The sequence below is a fragment of the Polyodon spathula genome, chromosome 20 (genome assembly GCF_017654505.1).
Source record: "Polyodon spathula isolate WHYD16114869_AA chromosome 20, ASM1765450v1, whole genome shotgun sequence".
Classification (NCBI taxonomy): domain Eukaryota; kingdom Metazoa; phylum Chordata; class Actinopteri; order Acipenseriformes; family Polyodontidae; genus Polyodon; species Polyodon spathula.
The window spans coordinates 7,903,831-7,926,346 of NC_054553.1; the positions used below are offsets into that span (position 1 = coordinate 7,903,831).

Here is a 22,516-nt window from a genome sequence, read left to right on the forward strand (position 1 = left end):
TGGCTTTTATTCCCTGTGGCTGGAGCCCAATTAATCAATAATTACTAATCATTCAATTAGAGCTCCAGCCACATTCTCACATGTTTTCCTGGCAGGGAGAAATTTACCCCCCTCCCTGCCAGTTCCAAACACATTCATATAGATGGGGCAGTTCCCCGTCACAGGCCCTTTTAGCAAATACCATTGAAAGTGACACAATCAGAGCTCACTGACAGCTGTCTCTCATTACCCATTCTGTACATGGCATTCAAAATGGCAAAGCCAGCAAGTCTAAATTACCTGTTTAGGATATTAATGCTGCCTTGTCCTGCAATCATACTTAATTTGACACTGCAATATAATTGATTGTTGTATGTTCACTACATAGTTTACATTCCCTAAAGGTAGTTTAGCTGATGGTAACAGCCCATTGACTACCTGTACCACACATCAAAATAATCCATATTTTTTCAACACTCTCCACAATAGCCCACAGCAACAAACTTTCATTGGGCTAGATGGCGCAGCTAGCAAATTCACTAAATCTTCTATAGTTCACCTCTGGAGGTGGCACAAGTGAAATAGTTTTTGGAGGTCCTTACAGAAGGCCACAAACAAAAAACAATGCAATTTGGAACATTTGTGTTTGAGAAAGGTCCAGGACTGAATGGCACGGTGCAGAATTGGGCGTGCTTGCTTGAAGAGAGGAAGCATGGTGCCTTGTGAGCCAGTCAGTTGTAATGTTGATGTGAAGCACCCTGGGGCTGCTCCTGCTCTGAAAGGTGCTGTACAGATTTGTTGTATTTGTGATTTAAGGGTGCATAAGGGCCTATAATAATCTGTTATGTAGTGAAAGCAGGTTATCTGGGGGTCGGCCCTGGGTTTACAGAAATTTACCAGTAGATACCAAAAAAGGTAGACACAGAAACTAACAAGAGCTAGTTCCTCCTGGTCCTGTGTTGAGGCTCCAGCTAATGTTTAGTTTATTATAATGGCCAGTATTAGGGCATGCCTACCATCCAACCCAAGAGTTAGGAAGGCGGAAAGTCATAAAACACTAACAACTAACAATGACCTCCCCCAGTGACAGAATGAGCCAGGGCACTGAGGAGCTATTTGTTCACTTTCACACAGACATATTTGTTGTTTTGTTTTTCATTGTATAAAATAACTCCATTTCCCAGGGCTCTTTGCTCCAGAAACTTCGACCCCAAAGCTCCACAATCCCCTGAAGTGTAACAGTTCCAGTATAAAACGATAATTAACTGCAGCCACTTTAGAACATAAGAACATAAGAAAGTTTACAAACGAGAGGAGGCCATTCGGCCCATCTTGCTCGTTTGGTTGTTAGTAGCTTATTGATCCCAAAATCTCATCAAGCAGCTTCTTGAAGGATCCCAGGGTGTCAGCTTCAACAACATTACTGAACCCAGGCCTCTAGTAAGAGGTGCAATCAGCAACACATTTCATAATAGAATATCAGACAGGAAATAATCCAAAATGCACTGAGAACAACACTTTATTATTCAAAAGCAACAAGAAAAAGCAATATGTAGAGTCTTCACAAAAAGCCTTTAAATGCAGCTGAAAATGTCATGTGCATCTTATTATAGATATACTGTAATATATGCATTGACTAAAATGTTACTATTACTAAAAAGCAAGAACACTGATTTTTTTTCGTTTAGTTCTGACATTTCTCATCACATAACAAACGGAAGAGCTTTAGTCTAGCAACGCACAAGCAAGTATTACTGGATAGCTAGCCACACGAGGTTCCATCTACTGTGCTGGGGCTGCTAATGGATCAAGGAGGTTCTCATAATAAAAGCCACGGTGATCAGTAATTGAATAATTGTTCCATCTCTACCGCCTACTCTTTATTTAGATATTTATACAAAACTAGGAAGCAAAATCCTTTGAGATGAACTGTCCCTGAGATTAACTGTCTTTTGTAAATGTGTCTAATAGATTAACCAATACGGAAAGAAACAGTATAGTGAGGATGTGTTACAGTACAGTACAGTACAGCCTTTAAAATACAGACCCAATTGATTGAAGTTACAGTAGATAAAATCAGGGCTCACAATGGATAAATGTTCTTGTTTTTCTTTGGCATATACATGTTAAACAAAGACCCTGGAATTCAACTTGACAGTTGTGTACAGGTATACTGCAGCAAAGCTGACTGCAAACCCTGACTGTACTAAAACACACTCAGGGCGCTACAAATCCGTCCAACAAAACAAGATGGTCTGTTTTTTATTAAATATTTACAAAGGCCCACAAAGACTGGCCTTTATTAATTCATCTAGGCTTTTTCGTCTCCCAGAATAGCCCAGTTTCGGAGCCTGTGTGAACCAAGAATAAATACAACATGTCACTGGTCCAACAAATCAGAGAGCTTCTTTTTTTCTCCTCCCTGAACAACCACCCTACATTTGCACAAAGATAAAAGACGTCAGGAGATATCAAACCAGGCAGAGGGAGATGACATCACCTTGCACATCTAATAATGCAGCATTTCCCAAGACAAATGTTAACTGTTTATTATCTGGGACAGACCTACTGCTGAACTGATTTCCAAGGGTACTCACACAAATTAGCAGTCAGAGCTCTGTGGCCACTTCATTAGACGCATACCTGATACACTGATGATGGCACTAGCATTGTTTTACCTCTAGATTTTTGATTGTTTGAAGAAATTAATATATTTGGTGGAACGCTTTTTTTTATTGATTAAAATATGCTATAGAAGAATTGCTGCAACCGGGTACCTATGCTGTAGGTGACTGTAGGCCACTGGATTTAATAGGGGATTAGCAGCTGCAGCAACTTTTCATCTCTGGAGTTGTAATTGAAATAGTTGCATATCCCAAATTTGTGTATAAACAAAGAACTAAATCCACACAAAATGGGGGTCGTGATAATGTTGCTAGTGCTAATAAGAGGTAAGAAATGTGATTTTATACCCTCGGTTAGTGCTCCTTTAACAGGTATCGCGAGCCCTACAGTTTGGGAAGGACATGGTTAAGCAAACTGGGCCCTCTCACCAGAGGACGAGCCTTCTTTGTTTGGCCCCATTCAGAGTATTTTTGTGCTCTAAACACTGTTTTCGAGTGAAAACCCAAAGAATGTGGCGATGAGGTCACCGATTGAAGTAGGTGTTTTTCGATTCAGTGTGATAGAGGGGTCAGTGAGAGAGGTGAGCAGCCTGTTTGGGTGCTGCTTTATGGGGGGAGGGGAGCATGTTTGAAAGCCTCTGTCCATACGTGGAGAAGACCTGGCCATCTCCTGGGAAAAATAAACACATTTTCTGAAAGAAATGTAATTATACACTGAGGGCTGGGAACAGGCCTCACCTTTCCCAATGCAGACTGGGAGTGGAGCACACAGATACATTGTGTGTTCAATAACCAAGTGAACTAAGTATTAAAATGCAATAGAGGCATATTGCACTGTCTCATTGTGTTGCTGTTATCTGACTTTAGCAGTTCTTATGATGCCTCAACACATCAAAACTACCTTCAGGGCTTTCAAGGCAATACCAGAAAGAAGGGGTAAATTCACTTTTCAGATGGTATAACTAAATATAAGAACCGATAGACATAGATTTGTGGTCATCTATAAAAAACAAACACAGAAAGGGGAATAAATACCTTTATAAAATTGTACCACAGCAGCACTGCAGCACTGTAGTTTTGCAGTGTTCCCATGGTCATACTGTGCACTATGCAGCAGTCTGGGCTTTACAATGCTTACCTATGTTTTATTATACTTCCACTATGCTTAATTACACTTTGTTATGTTTTTACAATGGTAAAATAAGAAAAACAGAAATCCACCAACTGTTTAATATAGTTATCATTTCTACAACTGCAGCAAGAAGGGTGGCAAAGCTTGTGTTAATTGAAGTTCAAACACAAAAGGGACCCTCTCTGTCCAGCATGGGAGACCTAAATAGGTGTGAACCAACCTTCTTTACGGTGTAGTACCTAATAGCTAATACCTAATAGTAGCTAATAGCTAAAGAAGTCCAATCGGCTTCATGTTTTAGGGACTAAACCTTTACAACAGTCCCCCCTGGTGGTTCAAACATGAATTACAATGAAATATTGACTTTAAGATATGTGCCCAAAGCCTGCCACTTAGTGTCAGGAAAAGGTATTGCAGTTGTGGTCACTGAATATACCGGTATTAAAAACAATTAATATTACTTTCTTACAGAATCTGTAAAAATAATACTTTTAATAATTTGAACATAGCTGAACTGCTTATTTAAATGGTGCACATTTACTATACACCCTTTGTGACGGGGTACACCCCGCCTCTCCCATAATTATTATTGGGACGCGAATACATAAATAAAATAATAATAATAATAATAATATAATAATATATAATTATATTATTACAAATTAAATGTTTAATTTTGTAAAAACACGCCGTTGTATTATTGTTTATAGCTTGGATGGGGTTAAAATGCCGCGTTTAGATACAATCGTGAGAATGCGTGGTCAGCAGAGTGATTGATAAACTGGCTGTTGACCACTCATTTGATGAAACACGTGCCGAATGTTGTGGTTGAGTGGTACATCTGGCAATACCAGTTGACCCCTCGACCACAATATAAAAGACCTGCAGCTTTGACTGAATCATGTGCTTGCAGTGTTTAGGGGTGGAGAACGTGAGCAGAGAGGCAGTAAAAGAAGGAAACTAACAAAATAATTCCTATGCGTGCTGGTTCAACACCAGCGCGATACTTGTTTTAGTTATTGTTCTGTCTTTTGTTTTGGCTAACGTGCCTTTTTGCTTTATAAACTGTTTTGTTAAATATTTTTATTTATAATAAACATACGCAAGGATCGCATTCATACCCCACAGCCCTGTATGCTACATCTTCCGGGTTTGACGTCACACCCCTGCGTTTGAATTTGGCTCAGGACACAAATAAATTGTGCTTAGTGGACTCCACCTTCCCAGTGAAAGAAACCAGCACACAATCTGACACAACTGTGAGCATAACAGAGGCGCTATTCGATGTTATATATTACTGTACCACAGATTTTTTGTGTGTGTGTGTGCTTTACAAGTGTTTTCTTTGCTATCCCCACGCTAAATGCATTATTCCTGGCTGACTGTTTACTACATGTTGTGCACCCCAGTTTGTGTACATGCTTTTCATTTTAGTTTCAGCTTCAGGTACATGCTGATTCCATGCAAATGGGTTAATACGGTTAAACTTTATCTTATTAGCCTAAACCAAAATACTTTAAAAACACCACATTGTGTTTTAAATTAAAGGGAGTGGTTAATAATTCGCGTTTCATAGTATAAAACCGAGCTTTTAGTGCAAGCTTGTTTAAAACAATGGCTATTTTTGTTTAATCTCTTATATTTTCTAAGTATTTTACTGGTTTACCTACTTTTCACTTGCACCAGGGTCACGCAGTCCCTATAGTACACATTTGCACATGCGCACTGTGGCTTCTATTGCCGCAATGCTACCGCGGAGTAATACATCAGCCCCGTCTTAACCCTAACACACTGAGATCGTCAACATATACATCTACGCAACTGGAAAAATGTTCACGAACTTAAAACCCTTTGGAGCTTAACATGTACTGCTATTAAAATCATTTAAGTACGCCTTAATAATAATAATCCACAAAACAATGCTGAGAATTACTTTCTCAACATTATTGCGGATCAACTATTGGAACTATATGTGTAAGCGGAAGTAGTGCCAGCATGATCCGCCATTTCAGGGGCTCGGCATTGATAATGCTAGCGGAATTTTGCTAACGCCATAGGTGTATTTGCGACTTATCAGCAAAGCGGTTGGTAGTATAAATATCAGACGTTTTGCTATACAAAAACGAAAGTAGTAAAAATTGAAAAGCTTAGATTAATAGTACACGACAATACTGGTTGGTGAGGTATACCACAGTAAATATTATTAGTTGGAAGGTAGTTTATCAGCGAGATAAATAACTTACAGAAAAAAAGAACCCGCGGCCTCTACCGTGTGGAAGTAAACGACAAACCATAGAAACAGCAACAAATATTCTCATCCATTTTATTTGTTTACTGAATTTAAAAAAAGTACAACATCGACAGAATGGCAACTTCAGTTGGCAACGTGGCTGACAGCACAGGTAAATAATATAGTAATACAATAATAATACTTAAATAAAATAATTAAACTGCTTAGAAACGCTAGTGCGCACACAGCTTTGTTGTAGAGGCAGTATATGTAAGTTGTTAAATTGCACCGACTAAATAAATTCAGTGGTTGTTGTGACCACTAATCTCAATAATAAATGTTATGGTATATTTGCATGTCTGCATTCTGGAGAGGCATACTTTGAAAATATAATTCGGATCAAAACTGGTGTATTTATGAAATATTTTAAAATCGTATTCATTAAATGTTTGTTTTTCCAATTCTAACCAATTTCTGAACTCACGCTGAGTTACATTTCTTTCCGATTCGAAGAACAGCACAGCCTACTTCGAGGATCTTGACACTGTAATGTATATAATTGTCTGGTTTTGAGTCATTTCTTTGGTATTTAGTATTGTGAAGTTGGAATCAGAATTTGGTTTAAATTATTTGTAGGCATTTTAGATTCCCAGATGTTGCCCAAATTCGAGATTACAGGGCGGTGACCGAAGGCTGGGTGAGAACGCAGAAAATGTGGTAGGCCCAGTTTCAGGCTTTGTTTACTGGGGAAAAAAAAAAAAAAAAAAAAAAAAAAGGCCTGTGAGTGATTTCAGTGTTCAAGATGCCGAACCGTAGGTGGTGGTGGATCTTCATCGAGCTTTCTGGAAAATCTTCATTGTTTGGTGGTGGGGTTTCCCTGGTATCAATGTTACTCTAGCTGGCATTATCAATCATCATAGACGTTTTGTTTCATTACATTTAGGAGTTTCCAGTCCACCTGTCAATCCTGTATGTGTTTTTTTTTTTTAAATCACGTTTTTTTGCCCCGTTGTCTACATTCTCTGTTTGCATGACTTTGAAAGCATGTATGTGTTATAGTACTGTCCAATACAGTATTTGGCAGGGAAGGAAATGTCTCGGGTTACAAAGCAGTTGGAACCATTCCAGGTTTTGTTGAACTTTTGTAACTACCTTTTTTTTAAATACTTATTTTTATTTATTGCATTTATATAGACGTTTTTTTTATATACAGATGTATCGCAAAGCACTGTACAGTGCATAGCAGAAAAAAAGACCACGATACATTTGTATAGCATGTCACACATACAACTGGCACAATTAGAACATTTAAATCACATTATATAGAATACAAAACCAGCAAATTTGAAGTTAAAACCCACTAAGATAAGAAAGCCTGCGTTTTTAGTCATGACTTGAAACCTGTAAGGGTCCCATCTTCTCTAACAAACGAAGGCAGAGCATTCCATAATTTAGGAGCTCTACAAGAAAAAGCCCTACCTCCCATGGTGCTTTTGTTGATCCTAGAAATAACCAGCAGCCCCGGTTTGGAAGATACTCCTGCAAATCCGGCCAGTAACTCCTGCAAATAACTAGGTGCTACTCCACTTAAGGCTTTGTAAGTTAACAGCAAAACCTTAAAATCAATTTTGTACTGGACAGGGAGCCATTGTAAATAGACCAAAACAGGGGTAACATATTCACTTTTCCTGATTTTTAGTAAGAATTCTATTTCGGTATGCTGAACAAACTGCAAGCGGGATACCGCACATTTTGGGACACCAGAAAAAAGTGCATTACAATAATACATTCTAGACATGCATGCATTTGTCTCTTGGCATCAGATACAGAAGTAATCTGTATTATAGAAGTAATATGAATCTCAAATGAGAGATCAGGATCAAAGATGACCCCAAACTATTAATTTCTATATTTAAGTTTTTGAGAGACTTCCAAGGGTCGAGCTCATGTAATACCACATTAACTTTTAGTTGGTTCTGTGAGCCCGCTAGCATAACCTTTGTTTTATCTGAATTCAACATTAGAAAATTTTGTGACATCCAGTGCTTGATGTCTGTAAGGCAAGTAGCTAAAAACACCCAGGCAGAAGAAATTCCTGTCTTTAGGGACAAATATAGCTCTATATCATCATCATAGCAATGGAAGTACACTCTGTGTCTGCGGATGTCACCTAACGGTAGCGTATATAATGAAAACAAGAAGGGACCTAGAATGGAGCCCTGTGGAACACCACAGACAACTTCCAATACCAATTTTTACTTCCCCAATAGAGACGAACTGAAACTTATCGGAAAGATGAGATTTAAACCAGGATAGGGCAAGGCCAGACAGTCCTACTTTGCTTTCAAGACAATTCATGGAATGGTGTACAGTATCAAAGGCAGTACTTGGATCTAGATGAGCATATCAGCAAATCTGTCAAAGGCCGTCTCGGTGCTATGTGCAGCACAAAAACCATGCTGAAACTTCTCGAATGTACCATTGAGTTGCAACAACTCTGTCTAGAACCTTATCTAAGAATGGTAGGCTTGAGGTTGGCCTATAGTTATTGAGGACTTCAGGGTCCAAATTGTGTTTCTTAAGCACAGGCTTTACCACAGCTACCATAAGGGTTGAGAAAACAATACCAGAGCAAAGTGAAACATTTATAATTTAAATGTGGGTATTAATGCCACAAACATCTTTTAATTGTGTTAGGAATAGGATCAAGAGAGCATGTAGTAGCTCTCATATGATGAACTAGCTGTGTCAGTTTCTGCATAATAATCGAAGAAAAAGCCCCCATAGTAGCTGTAATAGGTGTAGTTGGTAAAATTGTGCTGGAGTCCTTTTTAACAGAGTGCATGGAATCAAATTTTTGATGTGTAGTATTTTATTTTTAAAGAAATGTAAGAAGTCATTGCAGCTGCGAGAGGAGCCCGTGTCAAGGGTGGGACTATTAGGGGAAAGATTAATTCCTTTATCTAGGGTAGCAAAAATAAATCTAGGAATATTTTAGTTTCAGTTAAATTTAGGATACGATGATCTAGCCAACACCATCTCCGTTCTAGTTTTCGACCCTCATATTTCATCTTGCGAGTTGTATCTTTAAACCAATGTAAGCTTTCTTAAGACACTCTAAATTGGTGCTACATTGTCTAAGATACCAGTCCAGGTGGTGGTGTATGTGCTAACCAGCTCGTCTACTGATAAGGACTCAGAGTGGTAACCCAAGCTTAGGCATGTCTAGGCTAAGTTCATGAAGCCTGGAAAGGTTCAAACTGCTAAGCAGTCAGGAACAACTTGTTTCCACTATGAGCACCTGATCACTAACCTTCTCTGTTCTAACGCTGTTAAAGGAATCTGTGCTACTAATGCAACATTACAAACCGATTGCATAAAGTAGGGAAAAACGTATATTTACAGTACTTATATTTTTTTCTTTTTAATATCAGTTATTTTTAGAATGCTAAATATGCATAACGTGCAGTGCTTTTTGCTACATTGTCATTGTATGCCAACTTTCAATCCCTCTTGTGCTTTCTTGCTTGTATACTTTGAGATGCAACCAGGGGATGATACTTGGCTGTTGCCCAGCTACAGTGTCTTATGGGCACAGTAGTGTACTGGTTGGGCATTATTTATCCCTGGCCTGTATGCAGACCTGCAGCGTTCAGTTAATTGTTTTATTTATGAGTTTATCAGTCTCCACTTTTCTTTTAACAGCATGTTTTTTCTGCATGTTAGTTTTGTTTTTCCATTCTATTTGGTTGTATTTCTTTCCATTCTCTAACTTGTTGTTTTCCCCTCGGATGTGTTGGTGACTGCTCCAGAACCAACAAAACATGTGCTTTCATTCCAAGGGTTGGCAGAGCTGGCACATCGTGAGTACCAGTCTGGTGATTTTGAGGCTGCAGAGCGACACTGCATGCAGCTGTGGAGACAAGAGCCGGACAACACAGGTGTTCTGCTGCTGCTGTCCTCCATCCACTTCCAATGTCGTCGACTTGACAGGTAAAAAGTGGAAATACTTAGGATTGCTTTACGAACTGTTTCCTTGTTTGTTTGCCGTGCTAGGACACAGTGCTTTGATTGCGGTTCTAAACAATTCTTTCTGTCCCGCAGAGCATTGGCGTGCTGTCGTCTTAATCTTTTCACCTGCTCTCTGTTTTCTACACTGGTATTTTGGCTCTATTGTGAAGTGCTCAGCTCTCTCTCTCTCTCTCTGTACACAATACTGTTTTGTCCTTGTTTTTGTTCTAACCTTTCACAATACTAATTCATCGTTATTAATTACTTTTAAATAACTTTTGTTATGAACAGCAGTAGAAGTCTTTTGAAATACACTGTTGCATAGGCACGTAAAGGGTTCAGTAACATTAGAAATGTCAGACTGATATCATATTTCTACCTGCAGTTCAGTTTCATCCAACTCTTAGGCAAGTAGCAATTTCAGCTCAACCCTTGTATAACCCTAGGCTTTAACTTGTGTGAACTTGAAGCTTTATTCACAAGGTTTGTAATTTGGGTGTGTCCTCCCATTGCAGATCGGCGCATTTCAGCACTCTGGCTATTAAGCAGAACCCGATGCTGGCTGAGGCTTACTCCAACCTGGGTAATGTGTACAAGGAGCGTGGGCAGTTGCAGGAGGCCATTGAGCACTACCGGCATGCATTGAGGCTCAAACCGGACTTCATCGATGGATACATCAACCTGGCAGCAGCACTGGTGGCAGCAGGAGACATGGAGGGAGCTGTGCAGGCTTATGTGTCTGCTCTTCAGTATAACCCGGTTAGTACCAAGTATCACGCACTCCACTCAGTACTGACCCTCCCTAGAATTGTATGTAGTAGCAAATCTTGCAGTACCTGTATTGTATAATGTGCAGTTTAATGCAGTGGTGCTAATGCCCTTTAAAGTCAATGCGGGATCTTTAAAGTACACTTTAGTATAGCACGTTTTAAAAAAAAAAAAAAAGAAATATCTGGTAATTTTTACATTTTTGATATTAATACTTGTCCACAAATTAAGATTTGCTGCGATAATTTCTAACTGCTGTATTTCGTTTTTTGTTGTTTTTCTCCAGGATTTGTATTGTGTTCGCAGTGACCTAGGGAATCTCCTCAAAGCCCTGGGTCGCTTAGAAGAAGCTAAGGTAGGTCTGGCCTGGTTAATTTGAGCTTTTATTTATTTTTATTTGAGAGAAGAAAAAAAAACATGCACACAATCAGCCAGCTGAATAGCTCAGTAATTCACTGTTGAGGAAATGTGAAGGTCTCTCGCTGAGGATGAGGTAATCGAATGCAGTGTCTGAACTGCAGAACTGATGCAAACCTGGACACAAGCCTCGGTGCACAGCCAGCTCCCCACTCCTCCTTCCTTGTCACTGTTCTTAGCAGGGTAAAAAATAAATGAATCCTGCCCTTCACCCTAACTAAGTAGGGTTCCCTTTGCCCTTCAAACGGATGGCCAGCGTGTTTCTGAATGTGAACCCTCCTAATCCAGATGTACCTTTTGCTCAGCGTAGGACAACATGGCTGCTGGAGATAAGGGCAGAAAACACTTGGAGATAAAAAAAATTTAAAAAAAAGGAATTTGCTTAAGACTTTTGACGCACATTTATAAAGAGATAAAAAACAGACCCAGCCCTGTCCCTGAAAGCTAAGTTAAAGCGCCTGTATTTTAAGTCCTCACTATTCCCATTAGCCACTCCACTTCAACACCTGAAGAAACACCAGGAAGAAAGGCTAGTAAAATCTAATATCAGTATACGCCCATGTATAAATAAAAAGACAAGTTCCAGATTGAGCTTGGAAGGATGGTGCTGGTTTAGTCTTGTGATAAAATGGACTGATAAATATAGTAATTTGCTATAAGAAATAAGATGGCTTATAGTTTTGTCAGCCAAAAGCAGCAAACAAAACAAAAACTAAAGATAATGTATTATGGCAAAAGCTTTTGCTGCTTGGCTTTTTAGCTGCCATTAGAGTGGGAGTAGAGTGAACTTAGTGGAATTGGCTGTTGTGTTTTATTTACACTCCTGGTTACAAGCCATCTTATACAGTGCCACAGGGGTGAGGAACGGGGAGGAGCCTGAGGCAGTCTGTCCGACTGCACCCCTCTGATCTGTCGTTCCGAGCCCCGCGCGCCTGCACAGGGACCTGTGGAGTGTACGCGCAGAGTAGCTGTCTGTTTGAGGACCCAGGCGTGCAGCCGAGGCGCTGAGTTGGGATTGGCTGAGCCTGCCAACTCCAGCCAATCCTGTACTTGCTTTTCTCTGGTTTCAATGCCCTCATTTACAAAAATAAAGCATTTTAAAGTAAAAGAACATTGACATGTGCTGGCCTTTTACATTCCCCCGCTATGCCCGCCCCCGCCCCCCCCCCTGCCCCCCCCCCCCCCCCCCCCCCCCCCCCCCCCCCCCCACACACACAAACGTTTATGGCCAGAAGCTGTCAATAGTTTTCATTGAATCTTTATTAAATTACAAAAGAAAGGACTAGATTTCTGTTTTGGGGAAAACTTTGTGGCGTGGGAGAGAGTCAAAGCTTTTCATATAAAGCTAACCAAAAAAAGGGCTAACTTTCTATTGGTATTTGTAAAAAGGTCCCTTTCTTGAATGTGATGAGTTTGTGCCCATTCTCATTGAGCCAAGCAGACAGCTAACGTCATTTTGCACTTCACTGCACGCTTCAGAGCGACTGGGATAGTGAGAGAGTGCGCACGCAGCAAGCACTGACTTCTTTATTTCAGAGCTGTGGAGGCATCTAGATTCAGTTTTACATATTCAGATTTCTATCCGTTGGCCAGGATTCAAGAAAACAGGACAGAAAAGAATGCAGGTATTACACACAAGTTCAAAAACATAAAGTTTATTGATTGGTTATTCGTAATAATTACATGTGGTCAGTTCATTTGGGAAGATCAAGCCAGCCAACCCCCTCCTTTTGTGTATGTAAAATTAAATGTGTTTGTTTAAAATTGACAATGAGAGCCTTTCTTCCTACCCTTTCCAAGTACATGCCCCCCCACCATTTTCTTTTCTTTTGAAAAAGTCAAATCCATTTCTTACTGCATGAATGGAAACCAAAAGACGGAAACTTCTAGAGAAACAAAGTAACTTTTTTTTCATTTTAGTTTTTTTCTGTGTATTTCGAAAGAAAGATACTGTACTATTTGCAGACTCTTACTAACGCTCTTGTTTTCTTATTTTGTCTCTCTTGGTTTTTTCACAACTGATATTGTTATTTAGAAGGTTTCAGGTGGGTGAAACTATTCCAGCGTAGGTGCCTCGCTGAAAGGAACTCTAGGGCAGCATCACTCCTCACCTCCTCTTCCAGCTCCGGCCGCCCCCGACAAAGTCGAAAAATATGGTAACGGGTTTGTAACTGCCACGAAAAGAAACAAATACACTTCACTCCATGCCTGAATTCTTCTATCTTGTGGCTTCTAAAACATAACAAGTAATTGAAAACAGTAGTATACTTTTTGTTTCTTTTTTAAATGTTAGTAGTCATGTAAAAGCCTTAAGATAAATTGGCAATAGTTAAACAGTATACAAAATAAAAACAACAACAAAAAAGAAAAACCTTCTAACTCTCCAGCTTGTTAATTATTTTTTCCTTTTTTTTCTTTTTTTTTTCTTCTTTATTTGGACTTGCAGTGCTCTGCTGGGCTGATGCGCTGTGAGTCTGCAGTAGCGCAAAGGCTGCGCAGCGAATATTGCTCAAAGCGTGCGCATGCGAAAAATCTCTGCACTGGAAACTGCAGACTTGGCATGCAGTCTTGGGCTAGTATGGCACCCAGCGGCCTTCCAGTAAACTGAGGAACAGTTGGCTGGTCAAGGAGATTAGAACACAGTGCCTAACTAGCAGAGAACAAATCTCCAAAAGTAAATCTCCCTTAAACTTGGTGTGCGACAAATTCTCATGCACTGGAGCTGTGATTTTCTGACAGCTCCTAAGTAGGTTTTACATCATGTCCCTTAAGCTGGAAGTACAGAGTGTGTGCCTAACTGGTTTGGGGTTTCTGCACCCAATCTGCGGTTTACTTGCAGAGTCTGCGATTGCACCAGCGATTTAGAGTGGCCTGCGCAGCGAGCGAGCGGCAGATGCGCCAGCGTGGGTTTTTGCGCCTGCATTACAGGGACCGTTACCCTTGCACAGAACTTGCATTTGAGGTTGTGAATTGTTCAGAAAGATTTAATAGAAAAAACATCTATTCATGGTGGTTTTTATTAATCCATTGCAGATGAACTTTCAAGCATTAAACCAGTTGAAATGAAAATTTGTATTTGCTTAAGAATTTAAAATCTAATTTATTTAATTCTACTGGAAACACTGGTAATCCATGGAACCAATATACTTAACCATCTAATTTTAACGTTGGAAATTTAATAAGAGTTCCTGTATAACTGGAGAATGCAAGCTGCTACTCCAAAACATCCTCCATAACTAAAGAATGTGTGCCTGTGCCTGGGTGCAGGTCGGATCAGCGCAGCGTAGGAAAAAGCAAGCAGCTTAGCGCGGCAGTGACATACGTGCGCAAGCTAGCCTATGCTGCAGGCTCACTTTTTGCTTTTTGGAGAATGAATACTAATAGCTGTTTTCTTTCTTCCCTTTATTTTTTTATTCAATCTCCTATTGTTTTTGAAAATCTACACTTCCCCTTTTCATCTGCTTCTCTGGTCTCGTTGTTAACACATCAAGGCCTGCTACCTGAAAGCCATTGAGACTCAGCCAAACTTTGCTGTGGCTTGGAGTAACCTGGGCTGTGTCTTTAACGCCCAGGGGGAGATCTGGTTGGCCATTCACCACTTTGAAAAGGTAAGCAGAAAAGCTAGACGATAAGGATGCAACTTTAATTTGTGTTTCGCTTGCCACAAAGATCTGTATTGGTGCATGGAGCACTGAATTTGTCCTCCAAATATACAAGTACAGGAGTCACTTCAGCTTGCGAATAAAGAGGCTTAAATTTAATCAGAAATGAAAGGAACACACAAAGCAATCTAGGAAATGGCTAGTGGTATTTGATATTAATTTAAGATGGTAACATCCATTGTAACAGGATTTTAAAGATGATGACAAGTTAACTGAATTAATATTGTGTCCTGAATAACAGGTAAACTGATTTTGTTTTTCAGGCTGTAACTTTAGATCCCAATTTCCTGGATGCCTATATTAACTTGGGCAACGTGCTGAAAGAAGCCCGCATTTTTGACAGGTATTTTTTGCACGCCTGTAGAAGAGGGTTTTTGTGGTGTTTTTTTTTTTTTTTTTTTTTTTTTTTTTAAAGCTTGTGTTAATTTTAAACACTTCCCCTTTTGAAGGCAGATACCAAAGTATTTTCTCTTTGTTTCTCCTATAGAGCTGTTGCTGGTTACTTGCGAGCTCTCAGTCTGAGCCCAAACCATGCTGTAGTGCATGGGAACCTGGCGTGTGTTTATTATGAGCAGGGCTTGATTGACCTAGCCATTGATACATACCGCCGTGCCATCGAGCTGCAGCCACACTTCCCTGATGCCTATTGTAACCTGGCCAACGCCCTCAAGGAGAAGGGCAATGTAAGAAACTACACGGTGTGTGTGTGTTCAGACAGCTGTAAAGGAAGCATTTGTATGTGTCTCATAAAATAAAAACACCCACATGCATGTTTGAGTGTGGGTATGTGTATATAGTCGGCATGTGTGTGTTTTTTATTATAAAAATATTTTGTATTATTATTATTGTTATTTTATAGCAAGGATGTGGTTCTTGGGGATCCTAATGTGAATTTCTCTTCAGGTTGCTGAAGCAGAGGAGTGTTACAACACAGCTCTACGACTGTGTCCCACCCATGCTGACTCCCTGAATAACCTGGCCAACATCAAGAGGGAGCAGGGCAACATAGAGGAGGCAGTGCGGCTCTACAGGAAAGCCTTAGAGGTAAGACTGAGGGCTGAATATGTCCTGGCTTTTCAGACTTGGAAAATGCATGCTGTACTTCTAAATTTGTGCAAATCTGCACCAAGAGGGATGTTGTGCCTGACTGGGTGGCTTGGTTTGTGATCCTCAGCGGTGCCAGAGTAATGCCCGCATGGCAAGTAGGGGATGCTGCAGTCCTGACACCTTGTATATTCTTTGAAATCGAGGGACCTATTCTCAAGATAAAATGTACTCCTACTTTTTGTTAATTTTAGTAAAGTTCGTCAGTCACTCCTGAGACTAATTAGTAGAGATGAAAGGGAGAACATTTTCCGCAAAGAATTGTCTGTCTTTCAAATATTTGGTATAAGAGTTTGCAGTGAATACTAGAATTGCTGTACAGCAAGTAATGTTGCTTTTGTTTGTCTGTATTTTGCCTTGGTTCTCTTAGACAAAATGTTTCTTTGGTTGCAGGTGTTCCCAGAGTTTGCAGCAGCGCATTCAAACTTGGCCAGTGTATTGCAGCAGCAGGGCAAGTTGCAGGAGGCACTAATGCATTACAAGGAGGCCATCAGGTATGGAAACAAACACTTTAATACAGTTCAGCAAAGGGAAGGACACAAAGAACCGTACCTTAATTTGTGTTGTCAGACTATTTTTAAAAGTTTGGCCTACATCAGTGTCATACAAAATGAAAAGCTTTGAAATCCCTTTTAAATGTTTAAACCTTGTGGACTGTTTATTTTCTCCTACAGAATAAGCCCTACCTTTGCTGATGCCTATTCCAACATGGGCAACACTTTGAAAGAGATGCAAGACATTCAGGGAGCTTTGCAGTGTTACACACGTGCCATCCAGATAAACCCTGCCTTTGCAGATGCACACAGCAATCTTGCCTCCATTCATAAGGTACTTTGTTCCAGGGCAAAATGTTCTCTATTTGTTGTGGTCTGAAGGTTAACTAGTTTCCTTGGATTCAAAACCAGACAGTTAACTTCTTTGAACTAATGTACATGGAATCCAGTATTGGAAGCATCATAAAATATTATTTCAATATTGAAACTTTGAGGGAGGGGAAATTTGTAGTGTTTTGAACCTTTCAGAAATAAACTAGCAACTGGTTTTGTGCACTCTGATTAGGACCGTTAATTAGGTAAGGTAGTAAGTGCAGCTATTTCACAAGGAGCATGGTTGCATTAGTCCTGTTGAAATTATGATCTGTAATTGGCAAGAATTTAACCTGTAGAGTATTGACACATCTGTTTTGCAGGACTCTGGAAATATCCCTGAAGCCATTGCTTCTTATCGGACTGCGCTGAAACTGAAGCCTGATTTCCCAGATGCTTATTGTAATCTGGCACACTGCCTGCAGGTATGTTAAGGTTTGAATCCATTATTGGTCTTGATTTCAAATGTGTAATAATGCAAAGTAGAATTCAGTGCTCCAGGTGTTGTTTTTTCTGTCCACAATAATCACTCCCAGAAATGTAACAGAAGTTGTAATTTTAAATTGCTTATGAACTGCAATGGTTCATTTGTGAAAGTGAAATAAGTCACAGTTCGTACAATTACTTTTTCAGGCTGAAATATTGCACAGGATGCCCTGTCAGAGTAATGAATGTAGTTGTATTGTTGCTGTACGTTGAATCCTGTTCATAGATTGGGTGTATATAACAGTCCTCCACAGGCTCTCCCTATTGTAACTGTGTCCGTTCCCTCAGATTGTCTGTGACTGGACCGATTACGATGAGAGAATGAAAAAGCTGGTGAGCATTGTGGCTGATCAGCTTGACAAGAATCGTCTTCCCTCTGTGCATCCTCACCACAGTATGCTGTACCCCCTGTCTCATGCCTTCCGTAAGGCCATCGCAGAGCGGCACGGGAACCTGTGTTTGGACAAAGTAAGGACTGGACTTCCATCAGTATTTAAAGCACTTTTCTGTGTATCAATAAAAGTCGGTGTGTGTGAAAACATTGTGCTCTGTAGACAGGGAGTTTATGGACTGATTTCCTGCACTTGTTTCTAAGCTTTATTGCTCTCCTATTGAGACTCCTCATTGGAGTATGCTGTGGGATGCTAAAGTTTCCAGTAGATTTAAGTTTTTTTTTTTTTCTCCCCCCCCCCAACAGATAAATGTTCTTCACAAGCCACCTTATGAGCACCCAAAGGATTTGAAGGCCAGCAACGGCCGTCTCCGTATTGGTTACATCAGCTCTGATTTTGGAAACCATCCGACCTCCCATCTCATGCAGTCCATCCCTGGCATGCACAATTCAGAGAAATTTGAGGTGAGAGGAGGAAACAGCACCTGTTTACTCGGTCATTGCTTTTTGAGGATTTTTTTTTTTTTTTTTTTAAATGTCAAGTTGACCTTGGGGTAATCTCTGTCTTTTGCTCTGTTGTCCTCAGGTGTTCTGTTATGCGCTCAGTCCTGATGATGGCACTAATTTCCGTGTGAAAGTGATGGCTGAGTCGCACCATTTCACAGACCTGTCCCAGGTAGAGACGACTAACTGTTTATAATTAAAAATATATACATTAATAATCATCCAAAAATAATCAAAACAAGCATCTTGTCCTGTGTTGTTCCCCAGATACCTTGTAACGGAAAGGCAGCAGACAGAATTCACCAGGACGGGATTCACATTCTCATCAACATGAATGGCTACACCAAGGGCGCACGCAATGAGCTGTTTGCTCTGCGTGCTGCACCGTTACAGGTAACGCTGCTGAATAAATATAATCAATGTAATTTTTGTTCGTTTTCTACTCCAAAATAGATCTAGTTATTGCTGCCAGACCATTGAAACTAAATTATTTTAGATATTTTATAGTATGTAGTTGCATTTTGTTTGTTTCTTTGTGAGGTTTAGTTATGGGTAATGCTTTGATTCAACTTTTTTTTATTTTTCACAGGCAATGTGGCTGGGATACCCTGGAACAAGTGGTGCGCCCTTCATGGATTACATCATCACTGATAAAGAGACGTCTCCACTAGAGGTGGCAGAACAGTATTCTGAGAAACTGGCTTACATGCCCAACTCTTTCTTTATTGGGGACCATGCCAACATGTTCCCACACCTCAAGGTAAAGTCTTGGGATTTTATCTGGCACGGTAAACTTACAGTTCAGAGGTTGTTTTTCTTTGGGTAACATTCTTATTTTGCCCTTCAGAAAAAGGCAGTGATTGATTTCAAGTCCAACGGACAAATATTTGACAATCGCATTGTTCTAAATGGGATTGATCTGAAGGCCTTCCTGGACAGTTTACCAGATGTGAAGGTGATCAAGGTGTGCAGAATTTTATTTTTTTCTTTTAGTTTTATTGTCAGAGTATGACTTGTGTGTTACTTACTGCTGTATCCCTCTATAGTTGAAGTGTCCTGATGGCCAGGAAAGTGACAGCAACTCTGCTCTCTCAATGCCAGTCATCCCCATGAACACAGCTGCTGAGGCCATCATTAACATGATCAACCAAGGCCAGATCCAGGTCACCATTAATGGTTTCACTGTAAGCAATGGGCTTGCCACAACCCAGGTAAATATCACTGTTAAATACAGAGCTATCATAGTGTATGTCTTGAACGCCACTTAGTGTGCTTTGCAAAAAACATTTCCAAGTTCCTGTATTTTGTTTCTTGGTTTTACATTGCATATTTTCTGACATACCCACAGATTAATAACAAGGCAGCAACTGGTGAGGAGGTCCCTCGCTCCATCATTGTGACAACACGTTCTCAGTACGGGTTGCCTGAGGATGCAATTGTGTACTGCAACTTCAACCAACTGTACAAGATTGATCCCCAGACTTTGCAGATGTGGGCAAATGTGAGTATTTAGAGCTCCTTTGTACTTGTTTACCAGTTTTTGGTACCGAGATACATAGGTGTAAGGTTGAAATGTGTTATGATTTAAGATGACATTACAGGTGTTCCTTGTAATATTGAACAGAGATGACATGACTCTTTTGTGTGTGTTTTGTTTTCTTGTAGATCCTGAAGCGTGTGCCAAACAGTGTTCTGTGGCTGCTGCGATTCCCTGCTGTGGGGGAGCCCAACATTCAGCAGTATGCCCAGAACATGGGACTGCCAGCCAACCGCATCATCTTCTCCCCTGTTGCGCCAAAGGAGGAGCATGTGCGCAGGGGTCAGCTGGCAGATGTTTGCCTGGACACCCCACTTTGCAATGGGCATACCACAGGCATGGATGTGTTGTGGGCTGGAACACCAATGGTCACCATGCCGGGTAATATGTTTGTAAACAAGATTTTTGAAGGACTAACTATATAAACAATAGTATATATGATAAAGAACTTTTCTGTAAACATAAACTGTGACTTACAAAATATACATTACATCAGCTAGCAATGTGCCATTTCAGTTCCTTTTTATTTTGTCTACTTCAATGTGAAGTGCTTGTTTGTTTGCAATGTCCAGTGTCAGAATAGGTCTTGTATGCTGACTTTTCAGTTGCAATAATAACAAGCAAGTGGTACCAATATAATGGTAAATAAGTAATACTACAAGTTCAATACAAGCATTTAGTCAACATTAGCTGTCTATTAATACAACAGAACAAATTACACATATATATATATATATTATATATATATATATATATATATATATATATATATATATATACACACACACACACACACAATTTCTAATATTTGTTCATGACAAACGTGTTGGCTCCTCCTACGTTTAAAACAAGTGTACATTTTAAAAATGTAATAGAACCAAGATGTAACATACTAGTTAAGAATGATCATAAACATCTGAAAGCCATAATATAATTAAAGCAAAAGAAGCACATACAAAATACTAAAGCAGTGGTGCCAATACTTTTGTCATGAATGTGTACTTTTTAAATAGGTTTGTCTTGATAGATTATTAGTTAAATTACACCAAGTTGTGTATTTTTGCTTTTTTGTGTTAATTAACAGTGGTTAAAGTGTACTAAATGCCTGTCCTTAATCTCATCTTGATTTATGGTAAGTCTACTTCTGCATTAGTTAAATGCTTGGAGATGGTGTTTGGTGTAGATTTGAAAATGCTTGTGAGTAGATTACTTTTCCTGTTTTGATGTTGAAGTTTTTTTTTTTTTTTTTTTTAGTTCTGGTAGGACAAGTTTGGAAACAGTCAGTCATCAGCTGTGGAAAGATGTTTCTCCCAGGTAATTTTTCACCTCAAGGTGTCATTCTTAATATTCCCAACTCCAAGCAGTTGATACTAACACAGGACTTTAATTTAGGCAGTGGTATACTGGGTGGCCTGATGAACTCCCTTAAATGCATTCCTAACTGTATTGTTTAATTAACCCTTTGCAGTCCATTTATTCAGCGCCTGTCAGGCACGTCCGGTCCAATTTATTTTCACATGCGCTGTTTATTTTTACACGCGCTGTTTTAATTTTTTTTTCCTTGAGTAAAACTGTTTAAAGGGCACTGCAATGCTAAGCAACATCAGCACTGCATCTCCAGCCAAGCCCCACCCTGTGTTCACTATATTTTTCACATACATGTTTGTAGACGTGCATAGTAATAAATCATCTTCTGATCACTCGTTTTATCACCAAACTCCTCAACAATGCGATCTTTGTCATTCTTTTATTACTATAACAGCTCTGCAAATGTCTGATATTCTCTGAGCGTTGGATGCGGAAGCAGCTATCTCCTTTGTTTGTCTGCTTACCTCCGTGTGGTGCAGCTGCTAGGGCTATAACTCGCACGCCCCATTTTTTTTTTTTTTTGGTTTCATTTGGCACCTATTGGTCTCACTCTGCCTTTAAATGGTTTTCTCGACTTTTTCCGGAGAAAAAATGACTAGAGACTTGCACTTTACGTCTTTTTGATGATGTTGGACAGGGTCTGACATCGGGCCGCAAAGGGTTAAAAAAAACTGCACTGAAATAGAGCTAGTATGATTACCATTCCACTAGCATTGATGACCCAGGTATCAAACTGTTTTAAATTGATATCAGGATGTATTCTGTTTTATGTAATTACTAACATGTATTTGTTGATAAAGGTATATGTTTGTAGTTTGGAATAGGGAATAAAATACCTAGATGGTATCCAGTGTTAACAACAATCCCTTTTTCCAGGAGAGACTCTGGCATCCCGAGTAGCTGCATCCCAACTCACCTGCCTTGGTTGCACTGAGCTGATTGCTCAAAACCGCCAAGAATATGAGGATGTGGCAGTCAAACTGGGAACAGATATGGAGTAGTAAGTCCTCTATCGCTAAGGAGCAAAACGTATTCCTTTTTTATTTGAGAACTATATTGTTGACCAGCTGTCCTGTTCTCTCTCACCAGCTTGAAGAAAATCCGAGCCAAGGTGTGGAAGCAGCGTATCTGCAGTCCACTTTTTAACACCAAGCAGTACACCATGGACCTGGAGAAGCTCTATCTACAGATGTGGGAGCACCACAGCGCTGGAAATAAACCTGAACATCTCCTCAAACCCAAAGCACTGGAGACCACGGAGACCGCCTGAGCAGGGACTCTGCAACAGTGGTTTCCCAGCATGTCCTTGCATTCTCCTTTTGTCTTTGTTTTTTATTGTGAACACATTTTCCTGCAGCCTTGTTGAAAGAGACTTCATTTGCCAGAGAGCTTTCTAGCTGCAAGGGGGTTTGTCTTTTTTTTTTTTTTTTTTTTTTT

The 22,516-nt window shown here is 39.9% G+C and overlaps 1 protein-coding gene across 5 annotated transcripts; it reads left to right on the forward strand.

Annotated features, from left to right (window-relative positions):
* Nucleotides 1-5,752: 5,752 nt before the first annotated feature.
* On the forward strand, nucleotides 5,753-22,516 carry LOC121295643 (UDP-N-acetylglucosamine--peptide N-acetylglucosaminyltransferase 110 kDa subunit-like). 5 transcript variants are annotated; one of them, XM_041220558.1, is made up of 23 exons: nucleotides 5,753-6,137; nucleotides 9,778-9,958; nucleotides 10,492-10,735; nucleotides 11,031-11,099; nucleotides 14,653-14,769; nucleotides 15,087-15,166; nucleotides 15,311-15,521; nucleotides 15,727-15,867; nucleotides 16,321-16,421; nucleotides 16,602-16,755; nucleotides 17,117-17,218; nucleotides 17,568-17,747; nucleotides 17,977-18,135; nucleotides 18,257-18,346; nucleotides 18,442-18,567; nucleotides 18,764-18,934; nucleotides 19,022-19,138; nucleotides 19,221-19,385; nucleotides 19,523-19,675; nucleotides 19,840-20,092; nucleotides 20,966-21,025; nucleotides 21,956-22,079; nucleotides 22,169-22,516. In XM_041220558.1, the coding sequence occupies exons 1-23, from the start codon at nucleotides 6,101-6,103 to the stop codon at nucleotides 22,347-22,349; spliced, it is 3,216 nt and encodes a 1,071-aa protein (XP_041076492.1). In that variant the 5' UTR covers nucleotides 5,753-6,100; the 3' UTR covers nucleotides 22,350-22,516. The 5 variants fall into 5 exon arrangements, with proteins under 5 accessions (XP_041076492.1, XP_041076493.1, XP_041076494.1 ...); XM_041220559.1 differs by having other exon boundaries at nucleotides 15,311-15,506; XM_041220560.1 differs by having other exon boundaries at nucleotides 9,808-9,958.